General features: G+C 50.0%; 1 protein-coding gene across 2 annotated transcripts in view; it reads right to left on the bottom strand.

The window, feature by feature from the left end:
- Nucleotides 1-108: 108 nt before the first annotated feature.
- Nucleotides 109-23,782, bottom strand: part of Tmco4 (transmembrane and coiled-coil domains 4) — an 83,300-nt gene continuing 59,626 nt past the window's right edge. For both annotated transcript variants that reach the window (XM_052177862.1, XM_052177863.1), the window contains 3 exons: nt 6,486-6,603; nt 5,101-5,218; nt 109-1,122 (listed from right to left, as the gene is read on the bottom strand). In XM_052177862.1, the coding sequence (XP_052033822.1) occupies nt 718-1,122; nt 5,101-5,218; nt 6,486-6,603 (641 nt within the window). In that variant the 3' untranslated portion in view covers nt 109-717. The remainder of the gene's footprint in view (nt 1,123-5,100; nt 5,219-6,485; nt 6,604-23,782) is intronic.

Genomic DNA, 23,782 nt, shown 5'->3' with positions numbered 1-23,782 from the left:
CATCTCTGATCATCTGCGTGGCCTTCAGTGGGTTTCCTTAATTACACGGAGGCCCAGCTTCCCCAGCATAAAATGAAGTTATGAAGGTGAAGAGATGAGCCCTTAGGGTGTGGTAAACGGCATTTATTGGTCCCTCTGCATGTAATCCACACTTACCAAGGCCCAATTCTCGAGACGCTGACTGTGAATTCTGCCTTTATTCCTCTCACTACATTTCTATCTAGGTTCACGTGTTTCACAAGCTTGGGCTAGGCCGCCACATACATCTTGTCTGTGTCCTGCCATTGTACAGTGTACCCAGCCTGCACAAATGTGCTGGACAGAGCTGCTCCTTCCAAGGGCAGAGGGAGCAAAGTGTCTCGTTGGCACCTGAAAATGCCCACTGGTAGAACCTGGGGTCAGTGGGCAGTCCTGGAGAGTAGATACGAGATCCGCAGGACACTCGAGTCCACTGAGGTTAGAGAAAAGGGAGCATGGGGACCTCCAGTCCCACAGTGACCTTTGGGCCTCTGAATGGCACCTTCAGGGCAGGAGCCTACACTGGGTTGACCTGCGAGTTCACAGTGCCAGTGCTTCCCCAGAAAGCTAGGGTTTTCCCCTCTTCTCTCCATTCTAGTTCCTATCTGTTTAAGAAAGGCACTTGTGGAAATTCCCCACCTCCAGAGCTCTCTGGGGAGCCTGCAGGGGTTAGAGAAAGCTGCCCAGATGCCTGCTGGGTCAGTCCAGTTCTGCACAGGACTCCTGGGTCCCATGGGTGCAGTCAGGGCAGCCCAGTGGGTTGGGGCCCACACCATGGCTGCAGATCAGGTGTCCCTCTGCCGGAGCAGCGGCAGTAGGGAGCAAGTCCTCTGTGGATTGGCCCAGCCCTGACGGCCTCTGGGCTGGGCTGGTAGCAGAAGGTAAGGTGGTTTTGAGACTGTCTCCTCCGGCAGGTTCCTGGCTTTGTCCCTCCTGGTGGATTGTCTCGTCTGTGGAGACTATGGCTGTCTGGAGAGGCTCGTCCTGGGGCAGGCTGCCAGGGGCCAGTGGGAGTCCCTTCTCACCCCAGCCTGGCTTGGTGCGGATGCCCACAGTCTTCAGGATGACATCCATTTGCTTGGCATAGTCCAAGTGGCCATTGACCTGCAGGGAGATGGTGAATGAGGACCATGTGGGTAGGTGTGTAGGTGTGTAGGTGTGTAGGTGGGCAGGGTTCCCTCAGCCAGTCACTCAGTATCCAGGATCCCAATTATTATTGGTACTCAAGTCTAGAGTGCACTGGAGCAGGGCCTGGGGAGTGTGGTTGTAGGGTCCAAGGCAGGGAAAGTTAAAGAAAGTTTCTACAAATATGTGGGGGCCCTGGTACACAAAGGCTCATCCTGATGACTAGCAGGCAGGGGAGGGGCTCAGCATCTCCTCTTCAGTAGCCATGGGACCTTGGAGGGGGCTTTCTGTCCCCAACAGTGGCTCTCCCAGAGGATGGCTGGGAGGGTTTCCCCAGGAAACATTCCAAGTTGGGAATAAAGCTTTTTCACAACCAGTAAGGTTCTGTTTCTTCATAGCTCACTGAGCCCCCAATCATCCCTCCACCACTCCCAACCTCCCCCTAGGAACTCTCCCACTCGCCTCCCCCCTGCCCCCATATTGTGTACTGAAAATTTAACTCCCAAAACAACATTGTTGACAGGAGGGGCCTTGGGCAGGTGGTCGGAGCACGTGTTCTGCCCCCTGCGTGGACAGAGCTGTCTCCCTGGTTACAAAGCCAGCTTGCCTCACCACCATGAGACCATGCAGCCAGGAGTTGCCACCAGACCAGTCACTGTTGTCACTTGATGTCAGTTGTCACTGTTACAAGCTGGATAATGTTCTGTTCATGGTACATAATTTAGCCTCAGGTAAATTACGGTTCATGGCAGTCCCAGATGGGCCGAGAGGAGGAAACAGCAGTGTGTTTCCTGACGCTTGAGTTCTTGTGTAAGATTCTGAGTGTCTTTTCTTACCTCCCTCTCTGTGTGCGTGCTTGTGTGTGTGTGTGTATGTGTGTGTATAGATCAAAGATCAGGTGTCTTCCTCAATCAGTCACTCTCCACCATTTCTTTTTCCTTCTTCCTTCCTTCCTTTCTTTCCTTCCTCCCTCCTTCCCTCCCTCCCTCCCTCCCTCCTTCCCTCTCTCCCTTCCTTTCTTTACTATGTATGCAGTATTCTGTATACTGAATGTGTGCCTGCACACCAGAAGAGGGCGTCAGATCCCATAACAGATGATTGTGAGTCACCATGTGGTTGCTGGGAATTGAACTCTTCCTTTGGAAGAGCAGCCGGTACTCTTAACCACTGAGCCATCTCTCCAGGCCTCCAATCTTATTTTCTGAGACAGGGTCTCTCACTGACCCTGGAGCATATCTTTTGGCTAGACTGGCTGGCCAGCAAACTCCAGGGATCCTCCTGCCTCTGCAACCCCCCCGCCCTCCCACCCCCGGTACTGCCTTATCTGAATGTTTTTCATTTTCCCCTGGGTCCTGGGGACCTGAACTCAGATCCTCATGCTTTTCTGGAAAGCTCTTTGCTGACTGAGCCAAGACATCTTCTCTCAACCCCTTGAAATGCATAGTCTCTCGAGGTGATCAGAGGAACACAGAAATCATGGCACACCGTGATGCTGCTTAGTAGGTGCTGCATAAAGATAGGTTCTCTTACTTTAGTTTGCCTCAAAGGGGAGATGAAGGTGAAGAGTTAGCTGGGCTGATCCATTCGGGAGCCCAAGGAGGCTGCTAAAGCTCTAGTTCTCACATCTGGATTCCAGCCAGCAGGAACGTCAGGCCCTAACACTAACCAGTTCTCCACAGACAAACGAGAACTGCTTCCCTGAGCAGCTTGGATCCCAGGGGAAGGACTGTATGGGAAAAGGCAGGCAGGAAGGGCGGGGTCAGGGCCATTACTGCAGCTGACCCCAGGTGGCCCTCATACCTACAGCACACAGCTCTGGCTTCCTCTGCCACAGGCCCGTTCAGTCTCGGCCATGCAGTTTGCCAGCTGCTGTTCTATAAAGACCCACGATGGAGTCTCTGTTGCTGGTACCCCATGTCTACAGTCAGCAGAGGGGAGGTCTCACAGGGGTCAGGTGGGCCATGGGTGGGTGCAACACAGTTGATACCTAAGTTTTCAGCCAATGACCGTCTTGCCGGCTGTCCCATGTAGCTTTGCCCGTTTCCGGGTACAGTCAGGCACCACCATACTAATATAAAGCAGTTGTCTTTCATGACTGATGTGGGCAACGCCTCAGGACACACCACGCAGCTGCCAGTACATACTGTCAACCAGCAAAGGTTCATTAGACTATTGGCCAAGAGACCGTGAACTCCAGTCACCAGGCCCATGTGGGCAGGAATGGGTCCCAACATTTCCCCTTTCCTGCTTTGCAAGAGACCTGGCCTGGCTGCCACCACCCCACCTGTCTATGCTGAAGGCCCCTCCCATGGCCACTAGGCCCTGGGTTCCCCAGTGCCACATGTTTCTGTAAAATGAAGCTGGCAATAACCCCAGCCCCATGTGGACTGGCAACAGGCGGGAGACCATGTGGTTACAGGCTTATTTGGCAGGACTGCAAATTGCTGACCAGGCTGTGGAGGTTTAGGAACACAGGCAAATTCATGGCGGAGGGCCCAGGCTCTGAGGTAGTTCCCTGGGCTTCTGGCTTGAATCTATAATGTCTCCTCAGCCCCAGGTGCTTGAGCATTCAGTCTCCAGCTGGTGGTGGTGTGAGGCTGTGGAACCTGTGGTAGGGCCCTGTGCATGGAGTAGATCACTAGAAGTGTGGCTGCTCCCCCAGCCTTTGATTTCAATCCACCCCTCTGTGAACTGCTTCCTGCCAGGCCTTTCCCACCCTGGCAGACTGAAACCTGACTAAGCCGTGAGCGCAGATAAATCCTCACTTAAGGTATTTTCTCCAAGGAGCAGAAAGTCACTGGTATGGTCGTGTCTGTTACTCCAGCCTCGGTTTCCACATTTGGACAGTGAATCAGTATGTCTTCCTGGGACTTTTGTAGGGTAGCCTGACACAGGTTGGATGTTGTCACTGCTGGTGGTACTATTACTGACTGTGTCCTTTCCAACAGGTTCTTTGTTAAGTCCTAGACATCAGGTACAACCTCTGGAACATGGAGATGTTTGCCCTAGACTAATGTATCCTGGACAGCTTCGCACAGTGAGCCCTGCGATGGTAAAAATCCTCCACCTCCAGCAATCTTGAGTGGGACAGGCTGACAGGAAAACAGGGTCCCTTTATCCATCCCAGACACGGTCCACACCTGCCACAGGGAGGATGGACAGACAGACAGATAGGTCTGTAGTCGCTGCTGCAAAGGGAGCCAGGCAAGTCCTACAGAGGGAACCCTGCCAGCCCCTCTCCCAGCAAGCTGCAAGGAAAGGCAGGGACACAAAGGCAATGCTAATTACTTCTAATTAGTCAGAGGAGGGAAGCACCGATTTGCCGAGGCCCCTAATGTGATAAAGAGCTATTATTAGGCAGAGCTAGGAAGCTGAACCAAAGCCAAGGTGTTTGAGGAAGGAGAGGTCTGGGAGCAGCTAGTCTCCAGGGTGGAGACAGAGTGGTGGCCTGGCCGAAGAGGAGGGGACTAATATTAGTGAGCACGCAGGAGCCCAGAGCTTTTGAGTAACCATCCCTGGTGCTGGATTTTGTTCTCTCTTGGCCAGCACCAGGGTCTACTGCTCTGAATGTAGCCTATGTCCTGCACGCAAGTCCTCTGCTTGCTTTGGTTATGTATGGGGGAAGTGTGGTGGTGGTGGTGGTGGGGCAGCTCTGACTGGTCATCTGGGGTGAAGGTGTTGAGGGGGAGTTGGTAATTTGAGGACTCTAGGGGTTTGGATGCAGTCCCTCAAATTGCTTGTTGGGAGACAGGAAGCTTTCTAAGCTTTGGTTTCCTCGGCTGTCAATGGGGCAGAACGGTTCCTGCCGGGAGGTTAGCTTGAAGATTACCGCCACTGGGGAAAGCCTGGGAGGGGGCTCTGCTCACAAGAAACAGGTATGTGCAGGTTCTATCTCCAAGTGCTGGGGGTGACCCGGTTCCCCTCATCCACAGGCCAATGGGACAGACCCAGACTCACCACGGAGGACAGGTCCACGTTCTCCATCCTCCGGTCCTGCAGCAGCACGGGCTGGAGGCCTGCGACACGAAGCTGCACGGAAGACGTGCGGTACACGAAGCTCAGCAGCCAGTCCCCCCTGCAGGCAGAAATAGCGGCCATCAGCCGAGCCTGGGCTGGCCGGGCCTCCGAGCCCTGGGCAACTGACCAACTGGGCAGAGTCACTACACAGACCAGGTTGGCCTCAAGCTCATAATCCTTCCACTTCAGCTGCCAAGGGCTAGGACAGCATGCGGGCACTAGAGTGGTCTGCGGGGTGCTCTGAGGGCCTCTGGCCTCCAGCTGGTACCTCCCCCAGAGATGCATCCCTTTACATGGGAATCTCACCATTTGCTCTTTTCCTGTAGGCTCATCCACCACAGGCCCTTTACTGACCGTCCCTCCCTCCCTTCGCCCTCAGCTGTCACCCAGAGCCTCTGGTTCACTGCTCTGGTTCTGGCCTCTGAGCCCCGCAGGGTGATTGCCTAGCACGCAAACACTGCTTTTGATCCTTAGCACTGTAGAAACCTGAGTCAGAGGATGCCTGTCTGTGCATGAGGGCGCCCGGAAGGTGGAAGCAGGAGCACCTTTGGCTATGTAGAGAGTTCAAACCCAGCCTGAGCTATAGCAGAGCCTGCCTCAACATGCCCTGTGACTCTGAGCTCGGAGCGCCATCTCCGGATCACTTGGAGACCTTGCCACGTGTTTGCTGCGGGTGCCTTATCCACAACCTTTGGGACCTGTGGCAGTTGAGAACTCATGAGATTTGGGGTTTTTACAGCTAACCAGCCTGTGTGTGGGCTCCCTGATACAGGACTGTCCCCCTTCGGGTGGGGGCTGCTTTTTTGGAGCTTGGGAATTTAACTCAGAATGACACTCAGAGGGCCTCTCCACAGACTCCAAATGGGGCTATTCTCCCACTCTCTCCCTGACCCCCAGGTCCCACTGCTTGCCAGAGACCTGTTGCCCTAGGTGCTGACTCTCCACACTGCCAGCTTCTTCTATCTACCCGCCCCTGCTCAGAAATCATGCTCCAAAAATGGAGCCTAGATGCCAGCTCTACCAAGGGCACACCACATGTGGGCATGCCTTAGCCCCAAAGGGCTCTCATGACCCTTTTGTTTTTCGGTCTCTGGTGCTACCCCATGCTTCCTCCTTCAGAGCCATCCCGCAGGTGATGACACAGGATCCCACAAGACCCTCCCCTGCCATCCTGCAGGGTGGGACACCTCTCAGATCCGAACCTCTGGCCAGCTTCTGGTACCTTTCAGCATAGCAATTTCTTGTCCTCAGAAAAGGTAGGGAAGGGCAAACTAGGAGCTCAGGAAATGTTGTTAGCTCCCCCATGGTATGAGGTTCAGACAGACCTGCAGTAGCCGTTGACGATTCTCCCAGACACCACATTCCGGAACGGTTCCCAGTGTTTGGGGTCCCCTTCTACTGGTGCACCCAGAAGGACCACATCTTCAATGATCCCTTGACAATCTGGTGAGAGAGCCCAGAAGAGTCTGTCAGTGTTCCTGCACACAGTGGTCCCGATGGGGGAGGGTGAGGGTGAGGTGGGTATGGGATGGATAGACATGGGGAAAGGAAGTGTGTGTGTGTATGCATGTTCATATGCACACACACACACACACACATACACACACACACACACACACACACACACACACACACGCACACACGCACACACACACACACCAGAAATGGAGGCTGACACAGGATTCCAGGCCCTGAGTTGACCCTCACTTGTCTGATCTGTTCCTGCAAAGTGTCACTGTTACGGTTAAGGGTTAACAGTTCATAGCCACATAGACGACACCTGGTGCAGCTCGAGCAGGAAACACGGTGCCTTTCCATCCCCTGAAAGCTCAGACCTACTTAGAACACACAAGTCGTTCTCTGACTTACTCTGGTAAATGGGGGTACAAGCCCCCCTCACTCTAGTACTGTCACTTCCTCCTTCCTTCTTCCCTCCCCCCCTCCTCTCTCTCTTCCCTCTTCTTTCTCTTTTTGTTTTTTTTTTTTTCAAGACAGGGTTTCTTTGTGTAGCCCTGGCTATCCTGGAACTGGCTCTGTAGACTAGGCTGGCCTTGAACTCAAAGATCTGCCTGCCTCTGCCTCCAGAGTGCTGGGATTAGAGCTATGCAACCACCACCAGCCAGGCCCTCCTGCTTTCTTTTAGTCACACAAAGTTTACTAATCTGTCCCCTCCTCTAATCCCAGAGTTCACTGAGCCTGCCACGTCTGTGTGGCTGTGTGTAGAACCGTGGAGCGAGCATACACACTCGAGAATAAATAGGAGCATTTGGGCTTTGACACTGGGTTCAAATCCCAACATACCCACTTCCAGGCTCTGTGACTTGAGTCAAGTCACTGAACTTCTCTGAGCCTAAAAGAGGAAGATGATGGTGACATGCTAGGCTGTGGGCCTTTCTGAAGATTCAGGTCAAGGCACAGCAAGAGGCTCTCCATGCGGGCACACAGTGGGAGTTCCTGCTTGTCTATACCACCCCCAATCCCAAGCCCACTGTACTGGCTAGTTTCATGTGTCAACTTGACACAGGCTGGAGTTATCACAGAGAAAAGAGTTTCATTTGGGGGAAGTGCCTCAATGAGATCCAATTGTGGGGCATTTTCTCAATTAGTGATCAAGTGGGGAGGGCCCCTTCTGGGTGGTACCACCTTTGGGCTGGTGCTCTTGGGTTCTATAAGAGAGCAGGCTGAGCAAGCCAGGGGAAGCAAGCCAGTAAGAAACATCTCTCCATGGCCTCTGCATCAGCTCCTACTTCCTGACCTGCTTGAGTTCCAGTCCTGACTTCCTTTAGTGATGAACTGCAACGTGGAAGTGTAAGCTCAATAAACCCTTTCCTCCCCAACTTGCTTCTTGGTCATGATGTTTGTGCAGGAACAGAAACCCTGACTAAGACACCCACCCATGGCTCTTCCTTGGCAATCTCTCTGTGTGCCACAGAAGCTGCATTTATTCAGGTCCTGAAAACTGTGCTAGGAGGGCAGCTTCGCCTAGTTCGGCCCAACTTCTTGCTGAGTGGGTGGCTTCCCTTCTCTGAACCCTTCTAACTAAGGTGCTTCTGTTAGGCCTTCCAGGTTTCATGCCAGAGTTTGGGTGAAGGGTTCCAGGCTGCTTGGAGTTTAAGAACCCCAACAGCACCAAGTTCTTGGAGCATTCTAATGCTCTGATCCTCAGACTCTCTGAGAGGATGGAGAGATGGTTCAGTGGTTAGAGAACTGACTGCTCTTCCAGAGCCCCCAGGTTTGGTTCCCAGCATCCACACGGTGGTTTACAACCATCTCTAACTCCAAGTCCAGGGCATCCAATGTCCTCTTCTGGCCTCATAAATACCAGGCATGCAGGTGGTAAACACCAGGCATGTAGGCAAAACACCCATACACATTAAACAAATAAAAAACTCTGGCACAGAAGTTGACCTCACTCCTGGTCTTAGGGGAGTCTTAAAGCTTGTGTGAAGTTAGTGCCCACCAGCACGTGGCCTCAACCCTGCCATGGATGTGGTATTCAGAAAAGGTCTTTAGAGACCAGTGAGACCTAATTCTGAACCCTTCTCTTGGAAGATGGGGAAACGGGCTTAGAGAGAAGATGGTGCCAGCCCAAGATCACGTAGCCAGAGAGACTCCAGCTAGGACCACAACCCGAGGTATCCGATGGCTGTGGGTTCCCTGGGACTGTTCTCTCTCCTGTTGTAGGAGGGTCAAACTGTATGGATCTCTGGTCATCACAGGGCCAGGAGCCACCACTCCTCTGCCTGAGGGAACTCCATCAGTGGCCTTCCTGCCATGGACAGCTGGTGGAGTGGAGTGCCACACCTCCTGTGGCCAGCAGGGATAACAGCAGGGATTTGGAGCAACTGTTAGATCCAGAGAGGCAGGGAGAAAAGCCTGGAGAAGCAGCTGCTGCGACTCTGAACTGAGACCAGCCAGTGACTCTTCCGTGTAGCCCCAAATGAGTGCAAACCAGGTTGGGTTGGACATGAATTCCGACGTCACTGAAGCCCAGTCAGGAGTTGCCTCACCAGGCCCCATCCACTCTCAGAAGAGCTGCATTCATTTGAAAGGTCTGCTCACTGCACGGGATTTGCAAAAGATCTGCTCACTGTGTGAGATTTGCAAAAGGTTTGCTCTCTGTAGCTTGTTCAAGGACCTAAGTTCCCATCCCTACACTGAAAAATAAAATCCTTATCAGGTTAGACCTCCAGAGTCCAGCAGCCCCCAGGATGTGAAATATAGAAGGCACCTACTGTTCAAGATTGACAAAAGACACCAGAGGGCCAATGAGATGGCTCAGTGGGTAAGAGTGCCCGAGATCATCCCAGGAACCCACATGGTAGAAGGAGAGACCAACTCAAGTTGTCTTCTGACCTCCACATGGGAACTGAGGCATGTGTGTATATATACACTTATACGTTCACATACCATATACAATACAACAGATACACACATGTAAATGCATACACACATATATATGCACATATACACACATACATACACATACAACAACAGATACATAAACATACAACAGATATATACACGTGCACGCACACACACACACATATACACACACACAAGTGTAAAATTATAAAGATGTCAGGGATGAACATTTAATGGCCCTGGCATTCTTCTGCTGTGGGAACATGTCTATCAAAAGTCATTTTCTGGTCTTTCCCTTCTGTGAAAGTTTGAGGCATTAAATACGGACCCACAGGGCTGAGGATATAGCTCAAGAGAACACTTGCCTAGCACGTGCCTTTTGTCCCCCCGCCCCCACAAGCTTATAAATATTCACATTCTTATGTAAAAGGGGTGAGATTATCTTCAAGTTCAGAAGTCACAGACACAGGCAGCCTTTGTACTTCTCAGTTTTGAAACAGCTCCTTAGATTTTATTTATACTCTGCTTCCACTATGGGAGTGGGCGGTCCTCCATCCTGCTATAATTTTGGCAGTGAGGAGGTGGGTTGGCATGCCTCTGGTTGGAAAGAAAAGCTTGTCAGTCAAGCCCTCGCTCACCCTCTGCTCCCCGGACTTTCTGTCACTGTTTCTCTCTAGCCCCAGGAGTGACCCATTTGGAATAGAAGTCAAGGCTGGAGATGAGGCTCAGTGGGGAAAATGCTTGTCTAGTATGCACGAAGCCCTGGGTTTCATCCACACATGAGTTGGGTGTGGTAGTTGATGTCTGTAATCCCAGCATCTGAGAGCTAGAGGACCAGAAGTTCAAGGCTGTGGTGGTTTGAATGAGAATGGCACCCATAGGCCATGAATATTTGGTTCCCAACCCGTGGACCATTTAGGAAGGATTAGGAGGTGTGGCTTTGCTGGAAGGGGTGTGGCTTTGCTGGAAGGGGTGTGGCTTTGCTGGAGGGGGTGTGGCTTTGCTGGAGGGGGTGTGTCTTTAGGGTGGCTTCCAGGCTGCCCCTCTCTCTGCCTTCTGCCTGTAGATCAGGATATAGTTGTCAGCTACTTCTTCAGCACTGTGCCTGCCTGCTGCCATGCTCCTCACCATTTAATCATGGACTAACCCTCTGAAACTGCAAGTGAGCCCCAAGTTAAAGGTTTTCTTTAATAAGTTGTCTTGGTCATGGTATTTTCTTGGAGCAATGAAACAGTAACTAAGACAAAGGTCATTGTTGGCTGTGTTGCTAGTTCTAAGCCAGCCTGAGATACATGTAGCCTAGGATCTCATGTATTCTAGGTTGGTTTAGGACTAGTTGAGGATGGTCTTGAACTTGTGACCTTCCTACTTTTACTTCTCCACCGCTGGGATTAGAAGTGTGGGTCACTATCAGTTTATGAACACTGGAGATGGAACTCAGGGCTTCATGCATACTAGGCAAGGCCTCTCTCTATCAACTGAGTCATACCGCCAGTCCTTTACCACTTTCAAGAGTTCAGGTCAGAGGGCTGGAAAGATGGCTCAGTGGTTAAGAGTGTTTACTGTCCTTCCCAAGGATCCTGGTTGGGGTCCTAGCATCCATACTGGGCAATTCACAACCACCTAAACCCCAGCTCTAGGGATCTGACGCCCTCTTCTGGCTTGCATAAGAGATGCACTCACACCCCTACATATAAGGAAATACAAAAATAACTTTAAAAAAAATCAAGTGTTTGCTCCATAACCTCAAGAATATCCATTTGTTCAGAGTTCTTTCTTTACTTTTTAAAAAAGGCTTTATTTTATTTTTATATGTAAGCACACTGTAGCTGTCTTCAGACACACCAGAAAAGGGCATCAGATCTGATTACAGATGGTTGTGAACCACCATGTGGTTGCTGGGATTTGAACTCAGTGTTCTTAGCTGCTGAGCCATCTCTCCAGCCGAGTTCTTTCTTTACGTTTGATAACATTTTGCTATCGGCTTTGCTCCTGCCCACTGGGGTTTCTGAAGGCTCACCCTGGACTCCTGGGATGGCATTTTCATCACCTGGCACTCCCAGAAGTCTAGAGATGGCTTCAGTTTCTCCAAAACCCATCCAGGACCCAGACAGGATATCATCTTCTTCTCAGTAACAGCCTTGAAAACTGCGTATGTATAAATTCTAAAACTGAAAATTAAAGACCATGTCCCAGGGGCCCAGCTTTGCCCATGGAAACCAGCAGAGCTGACCTGACTTCTGCTTGTCTCCCCATATCAGGCCTTGTGAAAGGGAAGCCAGTGTACACAGAGTTTCTGATGTCTCCCCAAACTGCCAGAAAGGCGGGCGCACATTCCTGCATGCCTGTCACGTTGTCAGTAATGAGACTCTCTCAGCTGTCCCTGCAAAGTGGCTGGATCCTCTCCCTCCCATCGGGGGCTCATGTGTGCAGAGAAAGATAAAGTGAGAGGGGGGAGGGTGGGGGCAGCATCTGCCGGCTGTAGGTCTGCAAGAAAGGCCTTGAAGGAGATGCTATAAGCTGTGTCTGACACAAACCAAGTCCATTGAAAAGATACTCACATAGGCACTCTATAAAGGAAGCAGAAAACTATAAAGGGAGGGAGATGAATTGGGAGAATGGGGAGGGGGCAGCCCGGACTGCAGAAGCTGCCCCCTAAGGGAGGCTCACAGTGGCAGGAAATCACCTAGGAACCTCTCCGACCCTCTGATCAGGATTTAGGATGAATTCTTCAAGTGGATAGCTAAGCCTTCAGTTCTGCTCTCTGATGCTTACAGAGTGAGGCAGCTGTTACTGCTGCACCCCAGGAATCTCAAAATTAATCTGTTCCACCTGGCTTCTCCTGGCTGGCTCCCCCGGCCCCCAGGCAGGCTGATGCTAGGTTTGACTTAGTTCAAGCAACTGGTGGCTGCAGTTTCATGGCTGGGAAATAAATCGCGTCAAATGTGATTGTGTGTTATCATGGAGATGAAAGGGCCATCTGGCTGAGCCTTGCTCTGCTGTGTATTCCTGGGGTATCTGGTGACAGCCACACTCATTTTCAGCCAGCTGGGATTGTAGGGACTCCAGGATTGGCTGTTCAAATAAATCCTTAAAAAATAACTTTATTTTATATTTTTAAAAAAATATTATACACACACGTCCAGGAGTATGTGCACACAGTGCCCAATGGATGCCAGGTGTTGGGTCTTGGAGCCAGAGTTACAGGCAGTTCTGGGAGACCAGACATGGTTACTGGGAATCAAAATGGGATCCTCTGAAAGAGCACTCCATGCTTTTAAGCACTGAGCCATCTCTCCATTCCTCTCCTCATTTTTCTGAGACAGGGTCTAACTATGCAGCCCTATGTTGGCTTGGAACTCACTGAGATCCATCTGCCGCTGACTCCAGAAGGCTGGGAATAGAGGCCTGCACCATCATGCCTAGTTCCCTTTGCTTTTTTTTTAGAAGAACTGTGTGCGTGGTATATGCACGTAGCACACGCACAAGCACGTGATGTGTGGAGGCTGTAGGTTAGTGCTGGGTAGCTTTGCCCATTACTGTCCCCCTTCTCTTTGGAGATAGGATCTGTCACTGAGCCTGGTGCTTCCTCATTGTCTGGACTCACTGATCAGTAAACTCGGAGGCTCCACCGTCTTCTGCTTGTGCCCAGGTCACAGATGTGCACATCATGCCTGGCTGTCTTACATGGGCCTGAACTCAGGTCCATGCAAGATATAGGTATGCACTGGCTGGTTTTGTGTGTCAACTTGATACAGGCTGGAGTTATCACAGAGAAAGGAGCTTCAGTTGGGGAAGTGCCTCCATGAGATCCAGCTGTGGGGCATTTTCTCAATTAGTGATCAAGGGGGGAGGGCCCCTTGTGGGTGGTGCCATCTCTGGGCTGTATTCTTGGGTTCTATAAGAGAGCAGGCTGAGCAAGCCAGGGGAAGCAAGCCAGTAAGGAACATCCCTCCATGGCCTCTGCATCAGCTCCCGCTTCCTGACCTGCTTGAGTTCCTGTCCTGACTTCGTTTGGTGATGAACAGCAATGTGGAAGTGTAAGCTCAATAAGCCCTTTCATCTCCAACATGCTTCTTGGTCATGAGGTTTGTGCAGGAAGAGAAACCCTAAGACAAAGTGCTTTCCTGACTGAGACATCTCAGCTCCCCCATGACAGCCTTTTAAAAAGTTTATTTTTTCCTGTAAGACAGAGTCTCAATATATATAGTCCAGGCTGGTCTTGAATTTGTAATCCTCCTGCCTCAGCCTCCTGAGTGCTGGAATACCAAGTGTGTACCACTATACCTGGCTCTCTTTTATTTATTTATTTATTTTTTTTACCATTACCATCTCTTACTTTAGGAAAAGTTTAGGACCAACTGACCCTGGAAGGTGAGCAGAACACATCCATTCTACCATGGGACATTTGGCCTCAGAGACCCACAGATGCCGTCCTGGGACACACAGCAGGTACTATGTAGGGTTTGGGTCTTTCTACATTCCATTCCCACCTGCCTGTCTCACTTCCCTTTGTGATCTGATACAATTTTTAATCAATTGTGTTTTGACAACTATGATGTCTTCCAAAATTGAGTTATTACAAACAGATCACAGGTACCCACAACGATGGCTACTTCCAGTTTAGTGGTTGCAAAAGGCACCCTGGCAGCCTGAAAACTCTAACAAGTCTCACGTGTGATGACTAGGCTGAGGTATGCCTGAACCATGTGTCAAACAGAAGTGTGTGAACAGATAGAGCTGAGAAAGAGAAAGAGAGGCTCACGACTCACTTCAGTTTCTACCTGATATTTTTCACTACTAGGGATGGAACCAAGGGCCTTGCATATACAAGACAAGTGCTCTTCCAAAGAGCTATTTCCCTAACCTTTGGATTTTTAATACACACTGTGGTGGTTTAAATGAGAATGGCCCCATAGGCTCATATATTTGAATATTGGAGGTTGGTGGAACTGTTTGAGGAGGATTAAGAGGTGTAGCCTTGCTGGAGGAGGTGTGGCCTTGCTGGAAGAGGTGTGGCCTTGCTGGAAGAGGTGTGGCCTTGTTGGAGGAGGTGTGGCCTGTCCATGGGAAGGGCTTTGATGTTTCAAAAGTCCATGCCATTTCCAGTTAGCTCTCTCTGCCTCGTGCTTGTGGATTGAGGTGTGAGCTCTCAGTTACTGCTACAGCACCATCTCTGTTTGCCTGCAGCCATGCTCCCCACTGTGATGGTCATAAACTCTAACCCTTTGGAATTGTGAGCCTCAAATTAACTACTTTGTTTTATAAGTTGCCTTGGTCATAGTGTCTCATCACAGAAATAAAAACCAAGACAGAAATTGGTACCAGGGAGTGGGCTATTGCTGGGACAGGCCCGACCAGGCTACTCTTTGGAGGAAACTGGAAGACTTTGGGATTTTGGGCTAGGAAGGTGGCCAAATGCTGTAAGTTGGTCTTACTGGGACATCCTAGTAGAAGCTTGGAGACGATAGTTGCTGAGGGAAATGTGAACTCTAGAGGCCCAGCTCAACAGGGGAACAATATTAGCAACTGGGCTAGGGAACATTCTTGTGCTCTAGAGTTTTCTAATTTCATTGGCTGGTGTTTGTATTCTGACACACAGGAACTTGGCTTTCCCATCAGAAATGTTATTTATTTATTGATTAATTGATTGATTGATAAGGTCTCACATTGCTAGGACGGCCTCAGGCTTACTATGTAGCCAAGGCTGGCCTCCCACCTCTCAGATGCTGGGATTCTAGGCACGAACCTCATGGGCCCTTCATTGAGTGTGAGTAGTTTGGAAATACAATTTCTGGTAAACTGAGGACTGCAATCTGTTTGGCCTTTAGATGGGCTGCTTATGAGTGTGTGCACGCTTGAGTACAGGTGGCAGTCACTGCTCCACAGCAACCGTCCTCGCTCGGTGGCTCTCACTGAACAGTGTTTGTTCCCAAGAGTCCACTAACTAGGAAGAGTTGCTCCCTGAAGCTCAGGCAGGACTCACTTCTGGAAAATTCTCAGGCATTAAACTTCCTCTCTCCCTTTGGCTCTTCTCTCAGATTTTGCAATTAGGCGACCAAGGAACTTCCTCATTCCTTTTTTCTACTTCCTTACCCCCACAAAGGCATTGTGGGTAATTTCTACAAGTGGATCTTGCAGTGCTTTCTCTCTTCCTCTGCCTAATCTGCTATTGAAGCATCCAGCATGGATTTCACTTCCTGCCTTCTCATGTCCAGAAATTTCATTTGATTTATTTTCAAATCTCTTGTTACTTTATCTGTCTGTCTGTCTGTCTGTCTATCCATCCACCTACCTATCCATTGATCCATCCATCAATCCATCCATCTACTATCTATCTATCTATCTATCTATCTATCTATCTATCTATCTATCTATCTACCCATCCACCCACCCACCCACCCACCCACCCAGCTAATCCATCCATCTATCTATCTATCTATCTATCTATCTATCTATCTATCTATCATCCATCCATCTATCTATCCATCTTTGGGTTTTTCAAGACAAATTCTCTCTATATAGTCCTGGTTGTCCTGGAACTTACTCTATAGAACAGGCTGGACTTGAACTCAGAGATCCACCCACCTCTGCCTCCCAGGTACTTGGAATTAAAGGTGTGGGCCACTACTACCACCAGGCTCATTATTATTATTTTTTCTAGTGTCTTGTTAATCTTCTGGTTTTCTTCTACCTTTCCTCTTTTCAGAAAGAATCTCCATATGACACCCGGGCTAGCCTAGAACTCATGGTCCTTCTTCAGCCTCCTGGGTACTAGAGTCAAAATGCTATACTACCACCTCTCTGGCCTTTTTTCTCCTTTTCCCCCCTTCTTCTTTATTTATTAGATATGGTTGAAGTGGAACTCGACTTATAGATCAGGTTAGCCTCAAACTCAGGAAGAGCTGCCTGCCTCTCTCTCCCAGTGCTTGGGTTAAGGCATTTGCCATGCCGTGCCGTGCTACCTCTGGTTTTTCTCTCCTCAGCTGCAGTCTTTAACCTACGTTTTTTTTTTTTTTTTTTTTTTTTTTTAAGATTTATTTATTTACTATATGTAAGTACACTGTAGCTGTCTTCAGACATCCCAGAAGAGGGCATCTGATCTCATTTGGGATGCTTGTGAGCTACCACGTGGTTGCTGGGATTTGAACTCAGAACCTTCGGAAGAACAGTCAGTGCTCTTAACCGCTGAGCCACCTCTCCAGCCCCTAACCTATGTTTTTTAAGAACTGTAACATACTGTTTTTCTAAGCATGAGGTCTGAGCTGGATGCCTCCACCCCCAAGTGCTGAGTCACAGGCCTGGACCCTCCCAGCACCTCCCAGCACCTCCCAATGCCTCTCAACACCTCTTCTGTTTTTTGTTTTGTTTTTCTTGCTTCTTTACTGCTTGGGAGCTCAGCTCAGCACTTCAAGGAGTATCTGCTGCAAGTTAATTAGCGTTTATGGGGTATTTGTAATGGGAGAATTTACACTGCTAATTAGTGGGAAAGCTAATTAGTCAGCACAATTGCCACGCTAGAAATATGCTAATACAGACCTATTTCTGCCTGCCCCCTCACTTTCTGGGACTCTCGTTCTTACTTTTGCTCTCTCTTTAAGACAAGAGAGCTCATCTGTAGCCCAGGCTGGCCTGGGACTCCTTGTGTATCTCAGGCTGACCTTGAGTTTGTGGTAATTCTTTTCACTGAATGCAAGCATGAGCTACCATACCCAGTATTCATTATATCTATCTATCTATCTATCTATCTATCTATCTATCTATCTATCTATCCAACCATCTATCTATCCATCCATTCTTCCATCTATCTATCCATCTATCTGTCTATTCTTCCATCCATCCATCCATCCATCCATCCATCCATCCATTATCTATCTATATATATTTCATTTTGGCAGTGCTGAAGCTTAAACCCAGGGTCACACATGTGCTGTGCAAATTCTCTACCACTAAAATACACACCGCCTCTCCCCCTTGCATCTCTTTTATTTTTATTTATTTATTATTATTATTTTTTGAGACAGGCTCTTACTGTGTAGCTATGGCTGGCCTGGATCACACTGTGTAGACCAGGCCGGCCTCAAACTCATAGAGATCTACCTGCCTCTGCTTCCCGAGTGCTGGGATTAAGTGTGCACCTTCATGTCTGGCTCTCATTCCCCTTTTAATGACTAAGGGTTCTCCGTTTGTTGTCCAGGTTGGCGTTGAACTCCTGGTCTCAGATATTCCTCTTGACTTAGCCTCCTGCCTGAATAGCTGGAACTGTACAAGGCAGAAGCTTTGCAAGTCTTTATTCCATTTCTGGAATGGCTGACACAGCCTCCTTGCCTGAACAGCCCTGTGTCTGTGGAGCTCTGGATGCTAGTAGAACAACTGAGAGCCAGCACAACCCATCTCTGCGTGTCCTCGGAACATAAGCATGTGTCCATGGGCCTCTTCAGCCTAGGTCCCCATCTTAGAAGAGTCCCCAGCAACAGTGGCTTCCCCTCAGCCCAGAGAAAACAACGCTCTCTTGATGTTCCCACTTCTCTGATTGGACAGTGCCCTCATCCCATGAGCCCCAAATAAGCCTTTCATCCCATAAACCACTGCTCATCAGGTATTTGGTCACAAAGATGCGAAAAGAGAGGAGCGCCTCATTCTGCCACTTTCTCACCTAGAACCCTGGACTCTGCTGTCTGTCAGACTGGGCTGTCTGTCGGGATGGTTCCAGGAGAGCCCGCCTGGAGACAGCTGCCAAAGCGCTAACAAACAGTGCCTTTTCTGCTTTGTGGATTTGGTGCCTAATAAATGTTTACCCAGGAAAATGAAAGCAAGGATAATAATATTGGTGGCTAGTTTGCACAGGCTCTCAATGCGAGGCACTCCAGCAGGCGCTTCTCAACCTGTCAAGACCCCTGGGGTGCGGGTGGGGGCTGAACAAACCTTTTACCGGGGTCACCTAAGACCATCTGCATATCAGATATTTGCATGACAGTTCATAACAGTGGCAAAATTACAGTTATGAAGTAGCAACAGAATACTTTTATGGTTGGGGGGTCACTACATGAAGATCTATATTGAAGGGTCACGGCAGTAGGAAGGTTGAGAACCACCGCCCTACAAGCTGGCCTCTGAGACTGAGCCACAGCCAGTGGCTGCCGGGCCCTCTTCTTCTGTGAAGTGTGCCCCTCCCGGGCCACACCAATGTGGAGCTGCACTGACCACAGCACTGAGGGGGTCCCCAAGTAGGGCAGGACCTTAGACCCTACAGGAAAGGCATCCGCTACAAAACCTGATGTGGGTGTCAGCAAGAGGTGGACATGCTACTCCTCCTCCTGGACAAATACTCTGCACTGAGCCCCCCAGTTTTCTGAGACTCTTCTCTTGAAAACTGGCATAATGGTGAGAGGTTGGAGATGGAGGAGGAGAGGAGATCGAAAGAGAGGAAGAGGGAGGAGGAGGGGGAGAGGGAGGAGCTGGGTAATGGAATGGAGGAGGGGAGGGGAGAGGATTTCTGCTAGAGATGAGGCAGGTAGGAAGGGATGGCTGTCCTCTGTGGTTCTGTGCTCAAGGCTCATCAGCCTCTTCCCCTCCTTGACACATTGGATGGGGGACAGTAGTCACCGTCAGGGTTCTGCAGAGATCAGGCAGGATGGATCAACTCCACCCTTGATTGCTTTCTGAGTCTCTGATTCGACCACAACAGGCCCACGTTGCCGCATCAGCCACCAGCCATCAGATTACAAAATGCAGAGCTAACCAGACACAAGACTCCAGACTTGCGGCCTAATTAAGTCTTCAGGCTCCCTAGGCACTCGCCAGAGTCGCAGCGGTAATTACCTGACAGTCCCTGCTGTGGTTTCCTGGTGCAGTTCTCAGTTCAAGCTGATAAAAGATCTTTCCAGCTGACATTCTGCCCATAGCTCCCGCTTTGGAGCCTCGGCTTGACCTTTCTAGTGAACAACGGGCAGAGACACTGAAGCTCGGCTGGTTAATTAAGTCTGAACAGAGCGCACAGGCACTTTAAAGAAAGGGTCCCAGTGCAGACAGGGCTGAAATGGAAGGTCTAAGTGTTCTCCGTGGAGCCAGCATCTCCATGTCCCCACGCATCCCCTGGACTGTACCTTTTGTGTTTTGAATTTGACTAAGAGGAAGCTAATAGCTAAATCCATAGCTCAATTACTGCACAGGCTAATAATAGAGAAAAAGAGCACCCTGCGCCTTTGTTTTTCCATCCAACTTGACAGAAGCTAGCTAGAGTCATCTGGGAAGAACTTCAATTGAGAAAACACGACCAGCCCATAGGCAAGATAAATGATTGACGCGAGAAGGCCCAGCTCACTGTGGGTGGGGCCGCCTCGGGCAGGTGGTTCTGGGTCATCTAAGAAAGCTGGTTGGGGTAAGGCAGTGTTGGTGCATACCGTTAATCCCAGCTCTCTGGAGGCAGAGGCAGGCAAGTCTCTGTGAGTTCAAGGCCAGCCTGGTCTACAAAGCAATTTCCAGGACAGCCTGAGCTACACAGAGAAAAACAACAAAGCAAAACAAAAGCAAGACAGGAAGCAGTGTTCCTCCACGGATGTTATCAGTTCCCACCTTGAGTTCCTGTCTTGGCTTCCCCCAGTGATGGGCCTTAAATGTAAGGTGAAACAAACCCTTTTCTCCCCTGATTGCTTTTGGCCGGGGTTCTTATCATGGTGACAGAAGTGCTGAAATACAGGGTACTCACGACAATGGCGGACCTCCTGCATGAAGATGGCTTCCTGGCCAGGCCGTACCAGCCTTAGAGACAATCTCCCCCTTAATCCTATGGCTAGTCCCATGAAGGAAGCATTACAGGGCCCATTCCTCAGGAGACCAAGGCTTACATACCAAATGTGTGCAGTCTGCTTACTCAGCAGGGGGAAGTAGAGTTGGGATTGGATCTAGGCTTAGCTGTGAGCACACCTGCTGGATCTAGGCTCAGCTCTCTGACACGGAAACTTCCTAATGGCTTTATATCTCCTATACCTCCCCAGCTTTCTCTTTGTGGTATCGGGGATTTTGCATGCTAGGCAGGCACTTTACCAGCTCTGATACCCACATTGATGTATTTTTTTTGTCCTTCACCATATCAGAGGCAAGATGGAGCGGGCAATGCCTCTGTCTTGGTGATGTTAGATAGTAGATTCAGTGAGATAAAACAGGCAAAGCCCTTAGTACACAGCCTGTCACATAGCCCACAGCCAGCAAGTGACACAGTGGAAAGGACACAGTGACCCCAGTGTCCTTTTACCAATTAACCTAAAATTTGGAGGGCTGAAGTGACTTTCCCAAGACCACTCAGGAACCAGCAAAGTCTGGATTCACGTCTAGACTCTATACCCAGTACTCCTCTGCCCGCTACTCTCTCCTGTTGTCCTGCCTCTGGATGGCACTCGGAAGGATGGAGTTTGTGGATCCGGGAGGGATGGGGAGCCAGCTGGGTGGACAGGAGTGAGGGACCCCAGGGCCCTGCAGAAGCTTTCTAATCACTTAGCAAACAAGCCCTAAGGCGTGCTGGCCCAGCCCTGACTGCATGCTCGGGGCTACCGGGCAGTGATAGTACCTAGTGGCCTGAATGAATTCCCTTAAGGCCCTCCGGGATGAAGAGCGGAATAAATCCACACCTGGATCATTGATTGCCTAAGCTCACGCAGGGACTGATTTCTTGGTTCAGAGGGCTTTTTCCTGGCCTAGGCAGCTAGTATGAGTCAGTCTAAACTGAGCTCCTCCAAATGTCCGAATTAAAAAATCTTTTCAGAGCAAATACACAGGAAAAAAAAAAAAGGAACGGTCCATTATGATCAGGGCTGGGAGTCTCTTAGTGAGTGCTCTGGTTTAGCGAGTGAGTGCTCCAACGGAGGCTCTTCTTGGCAGCGGGCACTGTCACCCTCACCCCTGCCACCAGCTGGCATCATTCCCAAAGCAAATTGATGTCCTTGGCTGGGAGACAGACTATTGTTTGGGAGGGGGAGCTGTTTAACTTGGGGTAATTCTGGCTCTGCTCATTTCCTGATCACTTGACAGGTGTGCTTCCTGTCTGGGTTTTGAGAGGGCGAGTGGAGTGTGGTGGGTGGACTGGGAGGGCAGTGGAGGCTGAAGCATCCTGGTGTGGCAGGGTCACTGGGAGGCTTGGACAATGGCTCATCAGCTGGCACTACAGTGCACTGTGGTGTCCTTTGGGCTAAGGCAGCCATGACCTCTTCTGAAGAACTTGAGTGTTTTCTTCTGTAGGAAGAACTCCCAGCATGCCTCACACCTGCTTCACATATCTCATCATAAGTCAGTTACTAGCATGCCAAGCTCTGAGCCAGAGGCTGGAAGTACAGAGGTGACAAGACAGACAGGGCCCATTCTGGAGACAGGGGTTGGGCCCTGGAAGCTGGCTTTGGCGACTATGGCTGTCTTCTATGCCACAGGGATCAGGGTTTGGTGTGATGGGAATAATGGTCTACACTCCAGGGTGCACTGTGAAGAGATGTCAGCTCCAACTGGGTGTCTGCCAAGAATGCAATGTACAAGGCAGGAAGAACACTATTTTAAAGCACCTGCTATGTGCCAGTGGCCAGGTCAGATGACAGGCACTCCACTGCTCGCACACACACACACACACACACACACACACACACGACCCCAACCCATGCCTCTGGGAGGGCTGTTTACTTCAACTGACTAAGTTTCAGACGAGGTCATTGCTGCCATCTATAGATATAGATGGTACAGAACTGGTATAGAACTTGGCATACAGTAGGCACTCCATGAATGGGCCAGTGAACTGGAATATTGTTGTCTGATCTAGGATGTGGCTGTGGTTGAATGTATAGCACCAGGATGGGCTGTGGTAAAATCCTATGGTGGAACAGGAGCTCTTGAGTCGGAGAAAGATACCTTCCTGCTTCTTTGTGTGTGTGTGTGTGTGTACACTTATGTGTGGAGGAGGTCAGGGGTCAACCTCAGTGTCGCTCCTCAGGGACCGTCCACCTCATTTTTACTTGACCTTGATAATTGGCTATTCCAATTGGCCAGAGGACCTTATGAATCAGCCTCCACTGGCTTTGCCTATGCAGCGCTGGGATTACACACCACCATGGCCAAATGCTTCTTAGGTGGGAACAGGGCATCAAACTCAGGCTCTCACACTTGTAGGGCAGGTTCTGCACTCCACAAGCCATCTCTCCAGCTCCTACTTCCCCGACTCCAAATCCCAATTTGCATGTAGAAAACACAGGCAGGGGCTAGAGAGATGGCTCAGCGGTTAAGGGCAATGACTGCTCTTCTGAAAGTCCTGAGTTCAAATCCCAGCAACGACATGGTGGCTCACAACCATCCGTAATGAGATCTGATGTCCTCTTCTGGGTTGTCTGAAGACAGCTACAGTGTACTTACTTATATATAATAAATAAACAAATCTTCAAAAAAAATAAAGAAAAGAAAACACAGGCAGAATGACATGTGCCAGGGGTTGGGCGAGACTTGAGGAAAATATGTATTAAAGTCTAATTGTTGGAAAGAGCAGAGGCTGGACCATCCCAGGGGATTGTAGCAGCCATTCCTATTATATACTCCTTCCCAACCTTAGTACCTTCCCCTCTCTCCAGTCACCTCTGCCAGCCCAGCCCCTCTGATTACCTACACACTGGGTACAGTCTAGTCAAGTGCTATCGAAGCAACCCTAACTTTGTCTGGGATCTGCCTGGCCGCACTCCCAGTCTCTCAGGCCCAGGGCTGGGCACTGGCTTTGATGGCCTGGGCATTGCAGGAGAGCTGGTGGCTGGGATCCTGGGACCACCCAATGAGGCTCTTTCCCAAGGCCCTCAGGACTTGCTTTGCTTGGGCTTCCTCTAAGGGTTTCCCACACTTTCCAAGCTGGAAGGACTGTCCTGTGAGGGAGAGTTAGAGAAGGAAATTCTCCTTTTGCAGACAAGAAAACTGAGGCTTCAGACCTGTGAGGTCTGAATGAGAATGGCCCCCATAGGCTCATATATTTGAATGCTTGGTTAGCAGGGAGTGGAACTGTTTGGGAAGGATTAGTGGCATTAGGGGGTGTGGCCTTATTGGAGGAAGTATGTCACTAGAGGGTAGGTTTTCAGGTTTTGAGAGTCTATAGTCAGGCCCTGTGTCACTGTGTGCTGCCTGTAAAGCTCCCAACTATTGTCCCAGTGCCACACCTGTCTGTTTCCTGGTTAAGAGCACTGGCTGCTCTTCCAGAGGACCCAGGTTCAATTCTAAGCACCTGATGACTTAGAACTGTTTCTAA

Source organism: Apodemus sylvaticus, chromosome 3, assembly GCF_947179515.1.
Source record: "Apodemus sylvaticus chromosome 3, mApoSyl1.1, whole genome shotgun sequence".
Classification (NCBI taxonomy): domain Eukaryota; kingdom Metazoa; phylum Chordata; class Mammalia; order Rodentia; family Muridae; genus Apodemus; species Apodemus sylvaticus.
Note: the sequence above shows the minus strand (reverse complement) of the source record. Positions and strands in the feature narration are given on the sequence as shown.